Here is a 20409-nt window from a genome sequence, read left to right as displayed (position 1 = left end):
GACATCCTAGGAAAGCACTCGTGTGTCTGTCCAGCTTCTGCACCTGATGCACAGCAGGTCAACTCCTTAAATTGAGTGTTTTGAGTGGAACTCGTCTCGAAAACCTCTGTATGACCCTGGCCACTGTATTGTAACTCAGTTTCAGGGTGTTACCTATCATTTTATAGCTTAGGCCATCTTTGTAGAGAGCAACAACTCTAATTCATATATTCTCAGAGTTCTTTGTCCTGAGGCACCATGTTCAAGATCAGTGTTCAGTATGGGAGAATTGTCAAGGTCAAGAAGCTTTTATTGTCATTTCAACCATATATAGCTGTTGAAATGAGACGTTTCTATAGGAGCGTGGTGCTACATAAAATTCCAAGATGGCGGCGCGGCTGTAGTGTTAAGGGATTTTACGATTTTATAGGACACACGACGTGACGTTGCCCCCTGGTGGTTAGGCGGGGGTGTGGAAAACCAAGCAGAATAATAAAGCCATGCTCAGAGAGCACACGCTGGAACCACTTAACTCTACAGCGGCCACTACGGATTCAATACGGTGCTATTTACGTCTTTTAAGGTTTTATTTACGGTTTTTAGCCCGACTATTGCTACTACATGGACACCAGAGACATCGGTGTTTATGTATACAGCCGCCAGGAACTAATAAAGTACAGAAATCGTGCAACAAGTAACCTGGACGATGATGTACTGGACAGGCTTCGTGACCTCGGCTTGCTGCGGAGACCAGGCCTCCAGTTCTCTGTGTCACCTGATACCGGAGAACAGCGGAGGGGACGCCGAAAGCGGTGCGCGAGGACGCGTAAGCGCGGTAAGCGGGCGGGTGTCCGTGCTAGGCTAAAAACAAACCCGGCTCTCCCGTCCATTCTACTAGCCAACGTTTGCTCCCTGGACAATAAACTGGACTACATCCGAGTCGAACGCTCTACACGGCAAGAGATTAGAAACTGCTGCGTGTTTGTTTTCACGGAGACGTGGCTCAGCGACAGAGTTCCGGACGCCGCCATCCAGCTGGACGGGCTAACTTCATTTAGAGCCGACAGAAATGCAGCTCTGTGCGGTAAGACTCGCGCTGGTGGTGTGTGTGTTTACATCAACACGGCATGGTGCAAGAACTCTGTGCTTGTTTCTACTTACTGCTCATCGTCAGTGGAGTTTGTGACTGTTAGATGCATGCCATTTTATTTACCACCGGAATTCACTACTGTTTACATTGTCGGAGTTTACATTCCTCCTAGCGCTAATGCTAAAGAGGCGCTAAGTGAGCTATACGGAGCTGTTAGCGACCTGCAGAATGTTCACCCTGACGGACTGTTTATCATCGCCGGAGAATTCAACCATGCAAATCTTAAGTCAGTGCTTCCTAAATTCCATCAACATGTGGACTTTGCTACGAGAGGTGAAAACACGCTGGATCTTGTTTATACAAACATTCCCGACGCGTATCACGCGGAGCCCTGCCCCCACCTCGGCTACTCAGACCACATCTCTGTTATGCTAATTCCGGCATACCTACCACTCGCCAGACGCTCAGAACCGGTTCTGAAGCAGGTGAAAACCTTGCCAGCAGGAGCCACCTCTGCTCCTCAGGACTGCTTTGAGTGCACTGACTGGAACATCTTCAGGGAGGCTGCAACCAACGTCGACACCATGTGCTTGGAGGAGTGCACGGCATCAGTGACCAGCTACACCGGCAAGTGCATTGATGACGTGACGGTCTCCAAGACATCACCACACGCTCCTGAAGCCGAAATTTTAACTGCTCTAATACAAGATACACAAATTTGTATGGTCCTGTCAAGCTGACAAAAACATGATAAATAGGACATGTGGCTTTGCATGGTTAATGGTGGGGTCTCCGTTGTTTGAAAGCCAATGTTGACATTTGAAATCACCAAAACAAACAAGTCCCTAACCCAAATGGGTCCCACCCCTGTATTGATAGCTCCGCCCACACATACATGTGTAACCCAGGCAACTAATGGAAAGAAATGAGTCTTTATCGTAGCTGAAGGGCAGAACAATACGATTGCAGATAAACAAACAAGCAAAAATGACAAAGCATAATAATGCAAAGGACGGCATATATTAGTTCTGTGAAACAAAGCAAAACCAACGTTACTCCCCTATCGACAAGCAAAAAAAGCGCCTCGGCGTCTTTAAGTAAAGTTGGCCGCATATTCACAGATTCGAATTTCCCGAGTCAATAAATCCTGAGCTAAACGCTGTTACTAGCAAAACGCGGTTGTAGCTGCCTCTCTACATTACTACAATAGTAATGAGGTGTTATTTGTATAGTAACAGAGTTTAGCTCAGGAGTTATTGACTCGGGAAACTCCAATCTGTGAATATGCAGCCAACTTTACTTAAGTCTCTCGGCGTCCCATCGCAGGTCTTCCCGCTCCTTCAGTTCTCTCCAGCGCTGGAAAGCTGATTCTATATTAACACAGGTCCTACTTATTGCCTTATCGTAAGCCTTTCTTCGCTATCTTTTTTTGTTATCATCCGCCATGTCAATGTAAAAACCGCTTTCTGCTAATGTCACAAATGCGCACTGAACCCTTTCTGCTCATTGGATACACATTTGTTTTGTTTGCCGGCCCAACTCAGTTTTCGGTAGCATTTCTCAAACAACGGAGACCCCACCTTTAAACGACGTACAGCTGTTATCACTTATGGTGTACTCACTCTTGCTGCCAGCTATTTTGACAATAATGGCTGTATGTTAAGTTGTTTTCAGAGGATAGTAAATCTATACTGCTATATATGCAGTACATCTGTAGTATTGTCCCTTGCGAACATATAATAAAATGGTTGCTGAAATGTGATGGGTGTATTCACTAGATGAATGGATGGATGGATAGACCGACACAGATAGACACACAGATATTTAGTCAGACAGTCAGTTAATATTTTTTAAGGAAGATCAAATGTTAGCTTGCTAAATGAGGGGCTAAACAAGCCACCTAATATTGGTATAATTACAGTTTCTTTCTTTGTATCTTTTAATATTGTGTGTTTGTTGTATTGTTCCAGATTCTGAAGACTCTGTTAACACCCAGAAACTAGAGCCATCGCAAACTGGATATGATACAGGCGAGGAAAACGTGCTGAGAGGTGTTGAAATTCAGTTGGTTTAACAGCCCTGATATAACTATAAGGTAGTGTAGATTATATTGTTCTTAAAATATTTGCACCTGTGTTCCACAGAGCCACAAGACCATAACCTTGTGCCAAAACCTTCAAAAAGCCAGATAAAGAAGAAATTATCCAAACACCATGCTGTGATTGGTTTGTACCAACTAAGATATTTACAGTCAGAAAGGAGACCAGAATCATGTGCTGCTTACCTTTAATACATCCGATCAGTAAAATGATGCTAACACTTTGTACTTTTCCACATTAAACTGTCTTGTAGGATTGAATTTTGTTACTTGTGTGCATCATGACAAAAAGAAGCTGTTCTTCTGTGAACTGTGCTCTGCCCGAGGTCATTTTGACCACTTGTCTAGTGAGACTCACAGGAAAGCCTATGTGGTGGGTCATTAAGGAGCTTTCTCTCTGCACTGTACTTCATTACATTTGTGTCTGTAGCAAAATATTGGTGTAACTAGTATTTATCTGTACAGGAACATAAATATCCTGGTTGTACTGCAACTGGCACAATTATGAAGAAGCAGCTGAATAAGATAGCATTGAGTTTAGCCACAGTGGAGAGAAGCACCGGGATAGGAATGAAGGTAGGAAAATGGTAAATAAATGTGGTTACATTGGTGCTATTCTGGCATATAAATGGCATTTTAAGTTTTTTTTCCCACCCAGAAACTGAATGTCACTGCTCAAGTCTTTACGGCCTTGCGTACTGCTCCTCTCAGTGAAGGTAAGTCATATTTGATATTAATTTGGCAAGATTTGTTTTTGGTGTATTTGTATATGAAAGCATTTGACTGACTATAATTCATTTGACAGCCCTGAGTCACCTAAAACTGCTGCTGACAAAGCCAGAAGATGGAGTTGACCTGAAAGCTTGTATTTCCCAACCTGAACCTAGCACCTTCACAGAACATAGTAAGAATTTGCTGCTACTCAAAACTTTGTTTATCCCCAAAATGACTAAACCGATTCCTTTTGGTGCAGTATTTACTTAAAAAAAACTTTCATTATTAAAGTAAATGATTGTTTCTGATTAAGAGCCAGAAGAGGAACCTCTGTTCCTTTAGGGAAGACCGTAAAATACTTTTTTTCTGACATTGCTGCAGTCTGATGCAGTGTAAGTAAGGAATGTATTCTGTTGTGTTTAAGGTGTTTTCAACAATTCTGTTCATCATATGATATGTTCTGCTGCAGCTGTCCACTCCATGCAGCAGGAGAAACCCCCCTTGCTGGAGAATCATTCATGTCCAGGTAAGTTTATTCCAGCAGCAGACAAAGTATTTATACTAAAAAGAGAGATTTGTTTTCTTGGAAAGAGTTAACATTATCTTTATTGCACTCTATTTTTGCTTCTTTTTTTAGGTGAAATTCCTATTCCTCGAAATTCAGCTTACTCTTGCCGCACCTCTCCTCTGATTTCATGCTGTCCTTTCTCTGTCCCTATCCCATTTATTCCTAATTCATCCACCTTTTCTAGAACTGTCTCTTCTCCTTTCCTGTCCTCTACTGACCTACATGCTCCCGCCTACCACTCCAAACACATATCTACTCCACCACCACTACTTTCCAGCACCAATTCTTCTACCGTTCCTTCATCAACTTTTGTCCATATTTCACATCCTCTCTCCTCTCAACCGGAACGTCCTGTTCAGTGTGTGCTTATACCCCATCTCGAGCATGAAACCGTATCACCTCTATCTGCATCAGACTGCCAGGATGTAACCAATATTGCTCCTTTATATTCATGTACGCTTCCAACTCCTGTAAAACTGACTTATCTCATGGGATGTGAAGAACCTACAGATGGTAGGATATACACATACTCTCTCACTCTGACTTCACAATTTTTTTTCTTGGGTGAAATGGCTGGTACCAGAATAAGTTTCAACTAGAAGTTAGTTGTTCTCTGCAACTATAAGCATGCATTCAGAGGATTTTATATAGGACATGTATAGGAATATAGGAATTTATATAGGAAGCTAATTAAGCTATATGAATCATCATTTATTAGCTAGTCCACTGGGAATGTGAAGTTCCAGTGTACTTGCGCAGTCCCATGTTTTTGTAGCTCGGAAAAATAACTGACTCGGTTAGAGTGGTCACTAATTTAGTAGATAAAAATTAATAATATAAATAAGTGCATCAACAAACTAAATTAAACTAAACAATATATTACTATTATTCTTTTTTAGCACAATTTATAACACATTGAATTTGGATTTGGAAAGCGTTGTTGGCCAAGTTTTTGGCTATGGGAATAGTTTATTATTTTTTATTTTCATAACCAAATGCCTGCATGTTCTTGATTTTGAAAAAGATCATTTGCCCAGCATGCACACTTTAATCTTCATCATCAGACAGCTCACTCATAAACCAAGTGTGTGTTGTTCAGCTGGTGGTGGGATTTAGAATTTACACATATCACAAATCCTTCTATCCTTCTAATAAGAATTCTGCTTATATTGTGCTAACATAACCCTGCTTTAAATTTCTATATATACCCTTTAAATTGTTTTGTGGAAATATCTTTCTAATCTATCATTTATCATTGTTATAGTTACAGGTGCTGTTCAAGAGACAGTCCCTGGTGTCTCAACTCTGTTTGCTGAGTCTAAAGGAGCAATTGTAGGCAGACACTTCAGTAAGTTTGAATGTATACAGACAGAGGTGGTTGAATATTCTTAGGTTAAGAATGAGACTGATCAATTTTGCATGTATAGTTTAATGGATTAAACACTGGTTATATTAACCGGTGACCATATATGCTCTTTATGGTCCCTTTTCTCCAAACTTTCATAATAAATAAATTAATGCAAGAATAAATTCATAATGCTGTTAATGTTGTGACTGATGTACATAAATATTTAATTGCTGATTTAAAATTAGTTGAATATTGTATGTGTGTGCAGCATCTAGCCAGTCTGCCCTGAGTGCAGAAAGCAAACATCTGCATGATGCACCATCAAAAACATATTATTTGTCATGTTTTTTTCATTATTTTTAATATAACAAGATATTTCAAATAACTTGTACAGTTTCTGCATTCAAACAGTAGAAGGATGAATAGTTTATTTCCTTTATTTTGCTCTTTATTTAATGTCAAATACTGACTTTTCTTAATTACAGTGATGGAACAGAGTAACGCCTTCAGGTTTCTAAACGTAAAGGGACTTTTGGCTAAAGATCCAATTATAGGTATGTGTGTGTGAATCTTTGCATTAGTGTGCCATAATGTCTGTGTGAAACTGTTTGTGTGAAATGTAGTTTACTCATGTTTGCAGGTCTGTCTAACGTATGGGAGTGCCGAAGAATTTCACAGCCAACTTTTTTCCTGTGTCTAAACTGTGCTGAGAAAGTTAGCAGAGAGAAGTTTTGTAACCATATGATCAGCGAACGACACCAACGCTTAACCATTGTGAGTGCAAGAGTGTTTTTCCTTCACATTAGGCTGTATTTGGAGTCACTGACTGCATCCAGATTTATGCAGCGAAAGTAGTGCTTATTCCAAATCCACCAATGTTCACACAAAATAAAGACTTAATTAATTTGTCAAATTAATAAAAAAAATTCCATTGTTTCTGTTAATTTTATGTACCCTCCTAATTTTTGGTTCAGTTCATAGGATCAAGTTCAAGATTAGAAATGTCTCTGATGTCCCTCAAAACATTTTGTGCATGTTAAGTACTTGATACTTTTAGTTTAATAACTTAAGAATTAATTACTTAATAGTAGGGCAAGAATCTGAACTGCATCCAAGTTAGTAGAAAGTCAGATGTCTGAATATCAGTGTGCAGAACTGTGAGCTTAACTCCCCACTGAATATGGCCAATTCAACTTGATTACAATATGCTCAAAGTGTTGAGGTTGTTTTCATTAAATATGTTTGTGTATGCTGTTCTTTTAGGAAACTCAGTATCAAGAGGAATTTCATCAATGGCAGAGGCATTCTGTCCATCAGATGACCTTTCGTGACTTGGCTAAGACCCTGGCATTGAAAGAGAAGGGGTTTGATGCTAAGGTAAGCCACCAATGGTTAATTGTATCTTAATTTTTATCAAACCTCTCCTTTTGATTTCTTCAAAATCTTTTTTCCTTTTTTCTGTTTTGTGTGTCTGCCTCGTCCAAGCAAATCACATAACTGGACTCACATGACCCAAATATAATGGATGAACTGGAGTGTGGTGCCAGCATTCAGACAACAAAACAATGCGGCTCTCATAAGAGTTGGAATTATGTATACTGGGGAAGGATGTGTGAATAATGAAACTCGTAATCTTTTGAACGATACGCATTGTGTATGTTTGTAGACTTTTCATCCCATTTCAAATCTGTTGTGAGAGCAAAGCTAGGCCCTAGCTAGTATTAGTATAATGTTCCTAATAAAATGTTTAGTGAGATTATGTACTACTCTGACTCCTTTGTGAAATAATGCCTGTAGTAACATTGTATTCCTTTAACTGTACAACTGTATTCCTTTAAATTTGCATTAGAATATAATTTTGCTGGGATCATTATATGGGATATCCAGTGAATTATTAACTAAGATATTTTACACCTCAGCATTATGTTTTTCATTATACAGGTCTTCAAGTTGAACAAACCCCAGTACGAATCTGTGACTTCAGCAGACTTCCATGATGGTTAGTGTGTACACGTGCATTTGTATGTATATATATATATATATATATATATATATATATATATATATATATATATATATATATATATATATATATATATATGTGGGTATTTCCCAACTCTTGCCACAAAGATAGAATGTCTTTGCATACTGTGGTCTAAAAAAGTCTAAAAAGCCATGGTTTGCGATTTGGTTTTGTATTGTAAAACTACAGCGGCCCACAGAGAGCCCTGACCCCACTCAACACCTTTAGGACAAATTGGAAAACTAACTGCACCACAGACCTCCATAACTTACTAATGCAGTTGTAGCTGAACAAACACAAAAGCCATGCTCCACAGCTACACTCTAACATCTAATGGAAAGCTTTCCCAGAAGAGTCAGGGATATCAAAACAGGGGAGGGGGACTAAATTTGGAATGGGATGTTCAAGCACATGTTGGTGTGATTGGTCAGATGTCTACATACATTTTAGCAATATAGTTCAGTATAAAAAAAACAGCTTATCTCTTAAATGATTCTATGTAAAGCATATGTAAATGTATCCTGTCATATATCTTTGTCATCTTGTTCTGCTTTTTTAAATTTTAGCATTTGTAATACTAAAGATGATGGATATGAGTGCCCAGCCTTCACACCCTGCAGGCCAGAATCAGAGAAGCAATGGTAGCTGTACAACCACATTGTGCAACCATTTACTGTCCTTTTATGTAATAAATGACACAGTCTTGGAATTACTTGTGCTTAAATCAGCTATTATGGTCATATTTCACATGCTGCAGAAATCTCTACGGCAAGGTCACCATCAGAGTGTGTAGAGGCTGAAAAAGAAAGAGATGATCAGTCCCATCGAAGCTGTGAAAACGCAACACAAATTCAAGAACTTCACAGTAGTCAAGTAGAAATCAGAGGTGAAGACATTAAAAGTGAAACGAAGTAGCTGTTGTGATTTGGTTGTTTATTCCAGATATTTAAATTGATTACATTTTTCATGATGATTTCATGTTTTTCAGAATTTTATAATGATAGAAACAGTACAGCATACACCAGCTTACAAAGTCAAAGCTCTCCAAAAGCCTTGCCAGAGAGTAAGGCTCAAACACCACAGCCCCAACATCAATCTGTGGTAATAATTGATCTGACAGCTAATTCTAACAGTGAAAAACCTACGTCCCACTTTCCTAAGCCAATAACTAAAAGGACAACGAAAATCCCTGCTACAGGTGAGTATTCCATTATTGCTTTCCCTAAAGGCATCCATATTTCTCTAACGTTTAAAAATGCGATTTATCTTATTGTGCAAATGAAGGCTATATCAACAAGGTCTAATTTTGAAAAGTTTGGATCATATTCAATTATATTTTTCAATAAATATATTTTTCTATCCTCAATACTGTTGCATAGAAATTTGCAAATAATTAAAGTATAAACATTACCTACTCTGCAAAATATGAATAAAGTTGGTTAAAAACAATTAAATCATTAGCTCTGTCTCAGAAATTGTATCATTTCATATTTAAGTTTGTCCAAATTTAACTGCCTTAGAAACTCAAGAGTCAGCCACAGCAGGTTTACATGAAAGAATGCCGGCTCACACATTTCCTCATACAACCACAATCAAGCCGGAGAAAAGTGACCATGAGCAAGGTGATGTAAACTTTGGCAGCTTTTTATGTTTTTGGCAAGTTTTTGATTTTATGTTTTTACCGATCCCAGTCTTTATTGACCGCATTTGTTTCATACATGTGATTATCACAGAGAAGAGTTGTGATGTATTTCCATGTACTCTAAGTAATCTGTTTTTCTTTTGTCTGTCAATATTTACTTATAATGGCAGATGAGGTTAGGCATTTAGAGCTAAATAACATACAGAACAGTTGTTGGGATGTTTATTAAAGCTTTATGCAGATTGTATACAGCAATTTCAAAGGGGCTTTTTCCAGGCTTTCACCTGGTCACTTCATGCGTTTTCTGTGATCCGATAGCTATCCAGTTGTAAAAGGACCAAGTGTAAATGCCCTCCGAAACGTTTTCGAGACGGACATAAATCCGATTGTTCAAACCACTTCAGGAGGTGGTCTGGGACGCATTTCAGATGAAACTTGACAGGTGTAAATGAATGTGGTTGTTCAAGCCAAATACGTCAGCGCTATACTCCTCCCAAACGGAAGTACGTCACTCGCAGGTGACTCACGAGTCGTGCATCACGCCAGAAACAAATAACATGGAAGACACGCAGGCACTTATTGCTCTTTGGAGAGATGAAAGCGTCCAACAAAAGTTTTGTAAAACATATAGAAACAAAAGTATATTTAAGTATATACACTAAATCGTGTTCCATTTCAAGCACCCCGGAAATGAGGTAAAATATATTTGCATTTTGGACGAGAATAGAAAGATCGGATTGATATCCGATTCGCCAAGACGCATTTATGTGGCCTAATGTAAATGGAACAGTTTTAACAAATCGGATAGCTATCGGATCAGAGAAAACACATGAAGTGACCAGGTGTAAAAAGGCCCATATAAGAAAGGTACATGTGGTTATGCATTTTCCACATATTCACAAAGAAAAACAAAATCTTGGGGAAGCTTAAGTTCCAATTCCATTTTACTATGCTATTCCTGTGTAAGACGGCATAAGATTAGTTTAAGATTAGTTTAGTTAAGACAATTCTTGTTCTTGTAATAATTATATTAATAATTATAATTTTGAATACACAATGTTTTGTCACACATTTAAAATGTCAGAAAAACTGCACTGATTTTTTTAATATACCAGCAATTGATTGAACTTTATTGCCTATGCAGGGAATTCCCCCAAGCACACTGATTTGAATTATATCACCAAAAATAAAACAGAGGCCGATGCATTGGTTGGTGAGTATTTGGTAATTTTATGGTATAAAATTTGTTTATTTTTCATTATTTTCTGATGTATGTACTTGTTTGCCACAGGTCTGAGTGCAGTGATTGAGTGCAGAAATGATGGTCAGGCTTTGCTGGACTTGTGTGTGTCCTGCTCCACCATAATCGAACCTAAACTCATCAACTACCACCTTGTAAAATCTGGCCACAGATATAATTACCTGGTGAGTCCTATTGGGTTTGAGACAAAAAGTCTCTGTTTTTTATTATTTGGCAAATTAAGCCACAGCATGATCTAAACCCCTGGATGAAGCAGGAATTTATCCTTTCGGTTTCATGCGATGTCAACCTGTTTAATGTCATTTTAAAAAAAAGAATCATCTTCATTTACACTGATTATCAAACTCCACAATGCAGTAGGGAGTTTCGGGGGTTGTAGCTCAGTGGTTAAGGTGTTGGACTACTGATCAGAAGCTTAAGAGTCCAAATCCCAGGACCACCAAACTGCCTCTGCTAGGCCCCTAGGCAAGGCCCTTAACTCTTAATTGCTCAGTTGTATAAATGAGATAAATGTAGGTTGCTCAGGTGTCTGCCAAAATGCCAGAAATTTAAATGTGAGAAATGTAAATTCATTACACACAATACATCCTTGACAAGCAGCAGTTTAAAGGATCCTCCCTATCATATTGTCACACATAACTACAGTATGTTGTCTAGCTACAGGGGGAGGTTTATCTTTTTAGTATGTATTGCTATTAGCAAAGGTTTAGCTGATATCAAATTTGCCTGTAGTCCTTTTTTCTCTCGCAACAATATACGCCGTTATTTTCTTTTATCCATCCAGACATGAAGATCTTGTACGATTCTTGTGTCACTAAAAATATATCAAGAAAGCACGTTTTTGGTAACTTATCTGCCAGTTTATATGGACATTTGCAAAAGGATCACTACATTATTCATCAGCTTTGTTGAGAACTATGTGAATAATTTTAGCTATTTCTTCACCTTTATGTTTACTTTGTGCAGTTTAAAATTCAGACACAAATGTGCTTTGCAGCTACGTGTCCTTGACTGTGAAGCCAATTTGATATCACTGAGACTACACGACTGCACAGCATTCTTCAGATAAGATGAACGTGTAGACAGGCGAAAAGAAAGTATAACAGTTTAGCTGTAGCAGTTTATTTGGTTGTTCTTAAGAAACAGCAGTATGCTTTTTAGACTTGAGATTGGACCATAGTTATTGTGATTTTTATTTTTATTTATTTATTCATTTATTTTTTTCATTAATCAGGTAATCAAGTATAGCTTGTCTGAATAGGCAAAATGGAAAATGCAAATCACAACGAATCACAGCTAAATTAAAAAAATTTGTGTTTTCAACAGAAAAGACGTTACCCACATATGTTTGAAGACTGGTCTGATTCTGATAGTAGACGTGAGAACTCCAAGAAGCTAATGAAATTTGCTCACAAAGCAAAGGTGGCCAATGAGGATGAGCCTGGTGATCCACAGGTGAATGACACTTATAGTAGATGGACCACATACTCGTCACTAGGCTTTAAAGGAATAGCACATGGTTGTCTTATTTTTTTGGATTATTATTGTTAGTGGTATCATTGTCAATCTTGTGTTTTGTCCTGTCTGGTTTAGGTGATGGAACTAAACTGTGATGACCTAAAGGAAGTAAAAGCTATGTCATATGATAAAGGTAACTGCATTGACATATCATGTACAAGCAATGCTTGTTTTCATGTGTTCTATTTCCAACCATGTTTGCTTCTTCTGTCTTTGTTCTCTTTTCTCTTAGCCATCATACATTTGCAGAAAATCAGAAAAGGGAAGAAACTTCGTGCTCTCAAAACTTGCATTTCTCCCAAGATCAAAAAAAGTGAGCATTCTATAATCAGCATATTGGCTATATATAAAGACACTTTATTATTATCAGGTACATAGTCTGTATACTTTTCTTAACCTGATGAATGCTAAATTGTGTGATTACGTGGCATGGACAGTGGTTTAAGTATAGAGTATGTTTTGTGTGGATCAGATAAAGGTCTGTCTAAAAACTAATAACTAGATTATGATGTACTTTTATCTTTTATTAGAATTAATAAAACAGGAGAGAATGGAAACAGACATAACCCAATATTCACAACAGCAACCTGGTATGAGTAAGTTATGAAACCTCAAATTAAACTAGTCATTAAAAAATATTTTTAAAAACTCAGTGCTTTTCTGTTCTTTTCTAGTTTCACATGGACCAAGGAGAGCTTTAAAGCGCAGAGCTGTTCAAGAAGATTTACCAGTTCAGTCCTTTCCAGGGAAAAAACAATGCTCTGATGTGCCATCCAGCCTTTTGAAACAGTTCCCTACCATGGGGAAAAACCAGGAAACATCAGATTCATCAATAAAGCAAAGCATGATCTCAGGTAGTGATTTAGGCAGTGATACACAGTTCCAGCAGGAGTCCTCTATTTTGACCACAGCCAATCCTAATAGATCTTTATACTTTATTCCAACAACAGATCCAAAGTCTTCTAAAAGTATAAACCCCAATTCTCATACTTATAAAAGAACTACATCCATGCACAAAAATGTGCTTAAAAACTGTGAAAATCAGGACACCTCATCCTCCATTACTGCACCTCAGCAAAAGGACTCGTTTCCGAACACAATTAGTGCTCTCTCGTCCATGAAGGGCCAAGAAATTGCTCGGCTGTCTGAACGAGCTTCAGTGAGCAAGAGTTTAAGAGGGAATGCCTGGAATTATGAAAATCGACAGTTCAGCCCTGAAACAGCCAGTATGACCATTACAAACACAGTAGCTGAAAATTCTGCTGATACTGGAGTTTTAAAGCAGCAGTTCATTGCATCCTCAGTGCACAATTACAACAGGAACATTCCAGATAAATTTCTGGTATCCAATCATGGCGGAGCGACTTCTATCACCAGTCAAGTGACGCCTGATTATGCAATGACTCATCAATATCCCATGTATAAGCATACTGAATACCCTTCGAATACATTTAATACAGCGGCATCTGATTATCTGCCAGTACGTGAAAGGGCCATGAATTATGAATCGGCGGCCCCAGGTATTTCTACAAATGCTACAGATTTAATGAATGCAAACTCTGCACAAACATCACATACAGATTATCAAGGTTTACCAGTATATCAACAGATTCACGACCCAGAGACATGTCAAGCCTACTATGCTCGCTATTCTTACAATCAGGCTCTTCACACTAACCAAACAGCAGCAGATGATGAAAATGTCACTTCCACCCCTGCACTTGAACATGGTGTTTACCCACTGGCTAGCTGGCCACAAGTAAGTCTCATTCTGACAACCCAAATAAACCTGTATATTGGAAACTGCGTAATAAATAATTAACCATATATCCACTCGGTTCTTAATTTGCCTTGAGCCGGAGTAAGTTTTCACAAATATGTGTTGAAACAATGTCTGTCTGTCATAACTTCTGTCACAAACTGTATTAATGATGTGTTGCTAGTGTTATTAGATAATCCGCTGAGTTCAGTTTCAGTGTAATATTGTGGTTGAGATAGTTGGTGCAATTGGTTAGAATATGCCCTATATATAATTTATGTGCTAGTTATATTTTTATTTAAAAGTTAATGTGGGATTAATGGAAATGTGTGGAATTCGTTGGCTGAAATGCTCATATCAATTAGAGGGCTCAGTTTTTCAGTGTATACCTGAATTAATGACAGCCTACATATATGATTATTTGGGATAGTGGTTGATGATTAGTTTTTCTGTCACTCTTTTACAGAAAAAGAACTGAAGAAGAACCTGCCAAAGTAAAGGACTTCACAAATGCTGATTAAAAACAAAGTAAACAGCGAAAACAAGCATTAATCATTTATTTTCAAATATGACCTACTTTTTCAGTTCTAAGTCATTTATATATGGTCTCATATTTCTGTTCTGTACATTAGTCTGTATAATTGTTTCATGGCCAGCTGTTATAAATTCAATGAATATTAGAGATACATGCGATGTTCTGTAAAATTCTCTGTATTTGTATTTTATTGGCCACATGAGCCTGTCTTTGTTTATAAAAGACAATACTGTTTTGAGTTTTTTTAAATAGTTTTACCTTGACTGTTATGAATGAATATTATTTTGAAAGCATTTACATGTTTGCAGATTTGGAAGTTTGTGAGAAGCTTGAGCTTTTCCTATTTTGTTTTATTTGTTCAGATATATTTTGCTAAATAAAATCTCAAATGTGTGTATCGTTTGGGTTACTTTATGGCTGCATGTGCTGACTATGTAAAGATTACAAGTAAATGTAAATAGTTTATGGAATATATGCTAATTTCAGGATTTCTGACACAAATTTGTAAGATTTGGTGTTCCACAAGGCTCTGTTCTGGGCACTGATTTACAACAAGATTTAAAAAGGATTTTCAGTTGCATAATGTACAACATGATTTTTTGCATAAGATTACATATTCAAAAAGTTAATGGACTTTACAGTCACCGTCCATATTTTGAGCAGTTATTCTTTCATTTTGGTCTTTTTGTCTTTAAGTTTATAATACTTTTCTGGGTTTTGTATATTTTGTTGCTATTTTATTTGTCATCCTATTGCAATAGGCATTGTTTTGTCATTTATTTTAATGCTATGAAGTACTTTGGTTCAGCATGGTCGTTGTATGGTGCAATATAGATAAACAATCGACTATTCAATCAGCTAACTATGTGGTAACAGTACAACGTATGACATCAAACAGGAAAAGGTTTGTGTACGTTAACAACTAGTTTAGTTTTGTTTGGTGTTTTGGTCACTAGATGGCGCTTAAAACTTTTTTTTTTTGTTTTGTTTTTTTATACTATCCCCATTAGATGAATGAAATAAAACCTGAACACAATCAGTGGCCGCTACAAACCAAATTACTGTTGGTAGTATTTCACTTTACCAGATTATGGTGCTAAACCTCATGTCAAATGGTTCCACCAAATGTTAGTAAATGTTAGCTTTAACGAACTTTGCTTTCTACTTCTAGACATCAATGTATTGAACAGGAGATTAACCAGAAAGCTTTAACCAAACATGTCGGGTGAAATGACGTGAAAACCTCAATATTCACGGTTTCTAAACCGCTGGAATATTTGCATTTTATAACCGACATGTATGGCTTCACGCAAATTTCGTTCATAAATCAAGCCACGGTTTAAAATGGATCTTGGCGCGCGAGGACAGTTTTGTGTCAACTGTACGTTAATACCAACTGACGTCTTTTTTTTTATTTTGGCTAGCTAGGTAGCTAACACAATATTTTGTTATCTACTATTTGAAGTAACAACAACGCATAAACTTACTCGATACACTGTTTACATACAGATTTCAGCAGAAATATGAGTGTAGTTGGTAAGTTTAAGCAAAAAAAAAATAAGACCAAGCACGTTTTTTTTAAAAGTGCTACTTTAAAACTAGCTAATCAATTGCAAAAGTATGGTAGATTAATCTGTTGGTTATTTAATTTTAATTTGTTTTTATATTGTTTTTTGATATATATCTCAAATATACTGACTCAATAATGCAGGCATCATATAATAAATATCTCGTAAACAAAACTCGTAAAAAGTACTATAACATAAAATCTATCTATCAGAGTCATCCTTCAATGTTGAAGATGTCTTCAGGTTTCTGCAGACTCCTGGTAATAAGTTTTATTTTGATCAGTCTAATGACATTCATTGTATACGGTGAATATGGAAGTAATTTCTACATTAGTGTAAAGGAAAATGTCTATTCATCTATATATGTATAAATATGATTCAAATATGTTATTATAGTAAGATATCTACAGATATCTACACCATTTGAACATTGTATTAAATAAACCTACAATACAGAGCCTAGCATAACTATTTACCACCACCATAAATAAGGTAGATGTGCTTAATAAACTCTCAACTATCATTTAAATATAGTAGTCAGACTGCATGCTGTAATTTTTTTCTAAGGAACTTTTTTTTTTTTAAATAGCCAAAGAGAAAGGCATGAAAATAGAGGAGATGTTAAGTAATCTCAAAAGGTTACAACAAGGTCAGTTTACAAACATATAAATGTATATATATTGTTGGGGCAGAAGTATTGTATAAGCATTCCTTTTAGTATTTTAACCCAAAAAAACCACAACCTCACATTCATCCCATGTATCCACTGGCAGTCAAGTTAGTTCTTGACGAGGAAGTGAAGGAGGCCCTTTTGCTGAAAAATACTTTACATGATGAAGACAATGCATGTAAGTAATGTATAAATATTCAGACTAGTGAAATATTTTAGACTATGCACAACTAAAGTACACAGTGTATTACCAGTACATACGACCAGTTTTTGTTCTGCTTCCACAGTGACTGCTGAGGTCTTAAATCTACAGGGAATTTTGAATGAAAAAGAAGGTATAGTAAATCGTCTGTACCATGTCTAAGCACATTTGCAGTCATAAGCAACATCCACTGGCAATTCAGTAGCCTATGTTTATGAGGTACCTTGTCCATGTGCATTAATATATTATTAAAGTAGTTATTTGTGGTACTCCCCTTATTTAAAATGGAACTTTGGCATTTCTGGAAAATGTGTTTTTATGACAGTTATAGAAAATATTAATGTTTTTATTCATATATCATCATAGAAAAACTCAGATCTCTTCAGTTGAAATGTGTCGACCTAGAAAAAGAGTCACAGAAGTGAGTATAGTTTTCCAAATATAAAATAAACTGTATACAAAACACATTTTTAGCCTTTTCTAGTGTATCATATACATTTATGCTTAAAGCAAGTTCTGTTGAATTTTTCATAGGCAGCTGGTTGTAGTTATAACCATGCATTCAAACAGAAGTTTCCTAAGGTGATGCTTATACAAGATGATGACTTGTATATTTAAAATTTATTGCATCAAATTTACGCTCCATTAATCTTGGATTAAGTTAGTTTTTCAAAATTCTATACTCGAAACCTGAAAGACAAATAATATATTGTATATTTTGTGGTACTTATTATTCTGCACTCTGTGAGATTTTTATTTAGATTTATATAGTCTGCAATTTATTCCTTAATCAAGGAAATTCAAGCCCAGCCTTGTATAGGTAAACACATACAATGGATTCAGAAAGTATTCAGACCCCCTCCACATTTTTAATTTTTGTCATGTTGCAGCTTGATACTACTATTGTTAAAATTCTTTTTTTTCCCTCATTAGTCTATACTCAGTACCCCATAACGGCAAAGTGAAAACAGAATTCTAGAAAAAAGTTATTAAAAAGAAAAAAACTGAAATGTCACATGTGTATAATATATATATATATATATATATATATATATATATATATAGTCCAGTTGTGGTAAAATAAATTGGTTGGGCATGATTTGGAAAGGCACACATATCTCTATAGAAGGCCTCACAGCTAGCAATGCATATCAGATAAAAAAAAGCCTTGAGCTTACTGAGAAATTGTCTGAAGAGCTCAGAGACAGGATTTTTCCAAGGCACATATCTGGGGAAGGCAGATTTCTGCTGCACTGAAGATTCCCAAGAGCACAGCGGCCCTCCATAATTCTCAAATGGAAGATGTTTGGTGTAACCAAGTCTCTTCCAAGAGCTGGTCACCCGCCAAGAACCTGATGGTCACTCTTAAGAGAACCTGTGTGGAGCTGGAACAAAATTCCAGAAGGACAACCATCACTGCAGCAATCCACCAATCTGGGTTTTGGCAGAGTGACTAACACATTTCTCAATGCAAAACACATGAAAGCCTGCTTAGAGTTAAAAAAAAAAACACCTGAAGGGCTCTCAGCCTGTGGGGAACAAGACTCTCTGGTCTGATGAAACCAAGATTGAACTGTGATTGAAGACGGACCTTAAGAAGATTTACAAAGAAGAATGTCAGAAACTCCCTCAGTCCAGGTGTGCAAAGCTTGTTGTGTTATACTCAAAAAGACTTAAGGCTGTAATTGCTGCCAAAGGAGCTTCAACTAAGAACTAACTAAGGGTCTGTATACTTAGGTGCATTGATATTTCAGTTGTTTTTTTTTAATAACTTTACAGACATTTGAATTCTGTTTTCACTTTGTCATTATGGAGTACTGAGAGAAGATTAATGAGAAAAAAAATTTAACTATTGTAGTATCAGGCTACAACATGACAAAACTGAAAAAAGTGAAGGGGGTCTGAATACTTTCCGAATCCACTGCATATGCCAATAATTGTTGAGGATTAAAAAGAGACATTAAAACATCCTTATTATTTTTGTCATTTAGTAGTTAGTTTCTTTATTAATAGGTTTTATGTTTGCTTCAATAGTGTAATATATAGCATTCATTGCATACTATATATACTACTATCTATAGTACATACTTCCTGTTCTTATATATTTCCTACATACATTGTGTTCAGGAGCTTAACTATTTGTGCCCTTATGATCAGTTTTACATCACTGGAAGGCAAATTTTGTGAATAAAATGAACCAGGTAATATTATGGCGCATTTCCTTATTAAGGTGTGCTGAAAGGTAGTCACAGTATCTGTGTGATTTGTATGTGGACTTTGTTTCTAGATGCTATAACTGTCCTTGAATCTTCAACAGCTTCAACAGCTTTTTGTGCTCACTGTATTACTCACAACCCACCTGCCAGAATAACGTTATTATGTTTGAACTTTAGAACTTTAGAAAGGACTGTTATTAAATGTCACTCATAATGACAGCTGTTGGGTGGTTTACTGTGGTAATATCCCAGCCATGTCCATGCAGGCAGTGTGAGCTAAAACAACAGAAAGAGGAACTTGTGCAACAGTACAGCTGTCAAATTCAAGAAATCAAATTGAGACACAGGAAAATTCGGTATTCCTTGAATTATGAATCTTTAAACATTTTGTTAAAAAGGTTATGTTAAAAATTTACATTAATATATTACATAATTAATATATTATTAATAATAAGTACTCTGTAGCTGTATGTGACATTAAGTGCAGCTAATACTTTCCTAGGATGAAGTTTGAAAATCAACTGCTGCAGCTGATTGGACAGCATAAGAATTTATGCACTCTGTTTGTAAGTGGGCTCTAAAACATTAGAAACATTACACTTAAGCCTAATCTTCTTTACCTATATATTCCATATACAGTTTGGACAAGGTGCTCATTTAACATTATTGCATTACTTTTAATTTCTTACATTTTTTTTTTGCATCTATATTCTTTTATCTTCATCAGACTCCAGAGAGACTCCCTACTGAGGTACAATCTGCTGAATACACCACAGAGCAATTGCTGAAAGCTGGTAAGTAAATGTTTGTAATCTACGGTATCTAAATCAATTTTAGGTGCAACTGATACAAAATGTCCTCCACTTATATATGTTATATGTGTCTCCAATGTAGAGAAGCAGAAGTTGGAGCAGGTGGCAAATTTGCAAGCAGAGCTGAGTAATTTCCAAAGCACAAATATGGATCTGGATGCTGTGACACAGACGCATGGTGAATCTTTTATACATATTTCACATACCTGAGATACACACACATGCACGTACACTTAACATACCTGTTAATGAAATCACACCTTTTGTCTTTCAGAAAAATGTGTCTTACTTTCACAGTGAAGCATTACAGACTGGTCTTACACAGAAGTGTCACTGTTATCAATACGCTGTTTTTGATTTTTTTTTTTTTTTGCATTTTTTGTGCTCTGTTGTTCTTCACATGACC

At 36.6% G+C, this 20409-nt stretch overlaps 2 protein-coding genes across 11 annotated transcripts in view; both read left to right on the top strand.

The window, feature by feature from the left end:
- The window catches only part of si:ch211-199g17.2 (uncharacterized), a 56401-nt gene extending 41540 nt beyond the window's left edge, over positions 1-14861 (top strand). Inside the window, exons 44-69 of one of the 10 annotated variants that reach the window (XM_060896827.1) lie at positions 3040-3120; positions 3214-3294; positions 3422-3540; positions 3633-3743; positions 3826-3883; positions 3973-4071; positions 4306-4407; positions 4519-4962; positions 5714-5797; positions 6283-6351; positions 6438-6571; positions 7061-7174; positions 7739-7796; positions 8387-8461; positions 8578-8706; positions 8809-9018; positions 9341-9442; positions 10607-10675; positions 10754-10887; positions 12050-12178; positions 12317-12374; positions 12474-12554; positions 12772-12837; positions 12916-13095; positions 13192-14000; positions 14467-14858. In XM_060896827.1, the coding sequence (XP_060752810.1) occupies positions 3040-3120; positions 3214-3294; positions 3422-3540; positions 3633-3743; positions 3826-3883; positions 3973-4071; positions 4306-4407; positions 4519-4962; positions 5714-5797; positions 6283-6351; positions 6438-6571; positions 7061-7174; positions 7739-7796; positions 8387-8461; positions 8578-8706; positions 8809-9018; positions 9341-9442; positions 10607-10675; positions 10754-10887; positions 12050-12178; positions 12317-12374; positions 12474-12554; positions 12772-12837; positions 12916-13095; positions 13192-14000; positions 14467-14478 (3608 nt within the window). In that variant the 3' untranslated portion in view covers positions 14479-14858. Of the gene's footprint in view, positions 1-3039; positions 3121-3213; positions 3295-3421; positions 3541-3632; positions 3744-3825; positions 3884-3972; positions 4072-4305; positions 4408-4518; positions 4963-5713; positions 5798-6282; positions 6352-6437; positions 6572-7060; positions 7175-7282; positions 7452-7738; positions 7797-8386; positions 8462-8577; positions 8707-8808; positions 9019-9340; positions 9443-10606; positions 10676-10753; positions 10888-12049; positions 12179-12316; positions 12375-12473; positions 12555-12771; positions 12838-12915; positions 14001-14466 lie in introns of those variants that run through there. The other 9 variants (XM_060896832.1, XM_060896825.1, XM_060896826.1 and 6 more) reach the window with 9 other exon arrangements.
- Positions 14862-19422: 4561 nt separating this feature from the next.
- On the top strand, positions 19423-20303 carry si:ch211-199g17.9 (uncharacterized protein LOC108180085 homolog). The gene is made up of 5 exons (XM_060857405.1): positions 19423-19547; positions 19694-19757; positions 19919-19985; positions 20086-20181; positions 20278-20303. Exons 2-5 carry the CDS (start codon positions 19695-19697, stop codon positions 20301-20303), a joined length of 252 nt encoding a protein of 83 aa, XP_060713388.1. The 5' UTR covers positions 19423-19547; position 19694.
- The last annotated feature ends 106 nt before the right edge of the window (positions 20304-20409 follow it).

The sequence above is a fragment of the Tachysurus vachellii genome, chromosome 21 (assembly GCF_030014155.1).
Source record: "Tachysurus vachellii isolate PV-2020 chromosome 21, HZAU_Pvac_v1, whole genome shotgun sequence".
NCBI classification, from domain to species: Eukaryota; Metazoa; Chordata; class Actinopteri; order Siluriformes; family Bagridae; genus Tachysurus; species Tachysurus vachellii.
This window is presented reverse-complemented; position numbering and strand designations above follow the sequence as displayed.

Bases quoted from the DNA above. Each gene is read 5' to 3' on its own strand.
- si:ch211-199g17.9 (XM_060857405.1), top strand. From the start codon at position 19,695: ATGAAGTTTGAAAATCAACTGCTGCAGCTGATTGGACAGCATAAGAAT. The intron at 19,758-19,918 runs GTAAGTGGGCTC...TATCTTCATCAG, and splicing joins AGAATTTATGCACTCTGTTT to ACTCCAGAGAGACTCCCTAC. The intron at 19,986-20,085 runs GTAAGTAAATGT...TCTCCAATGTAG, and splicing joins AGAGCAATTGCTGAAAGCTG to AGAAGCAGAAGTTGGAGCAG.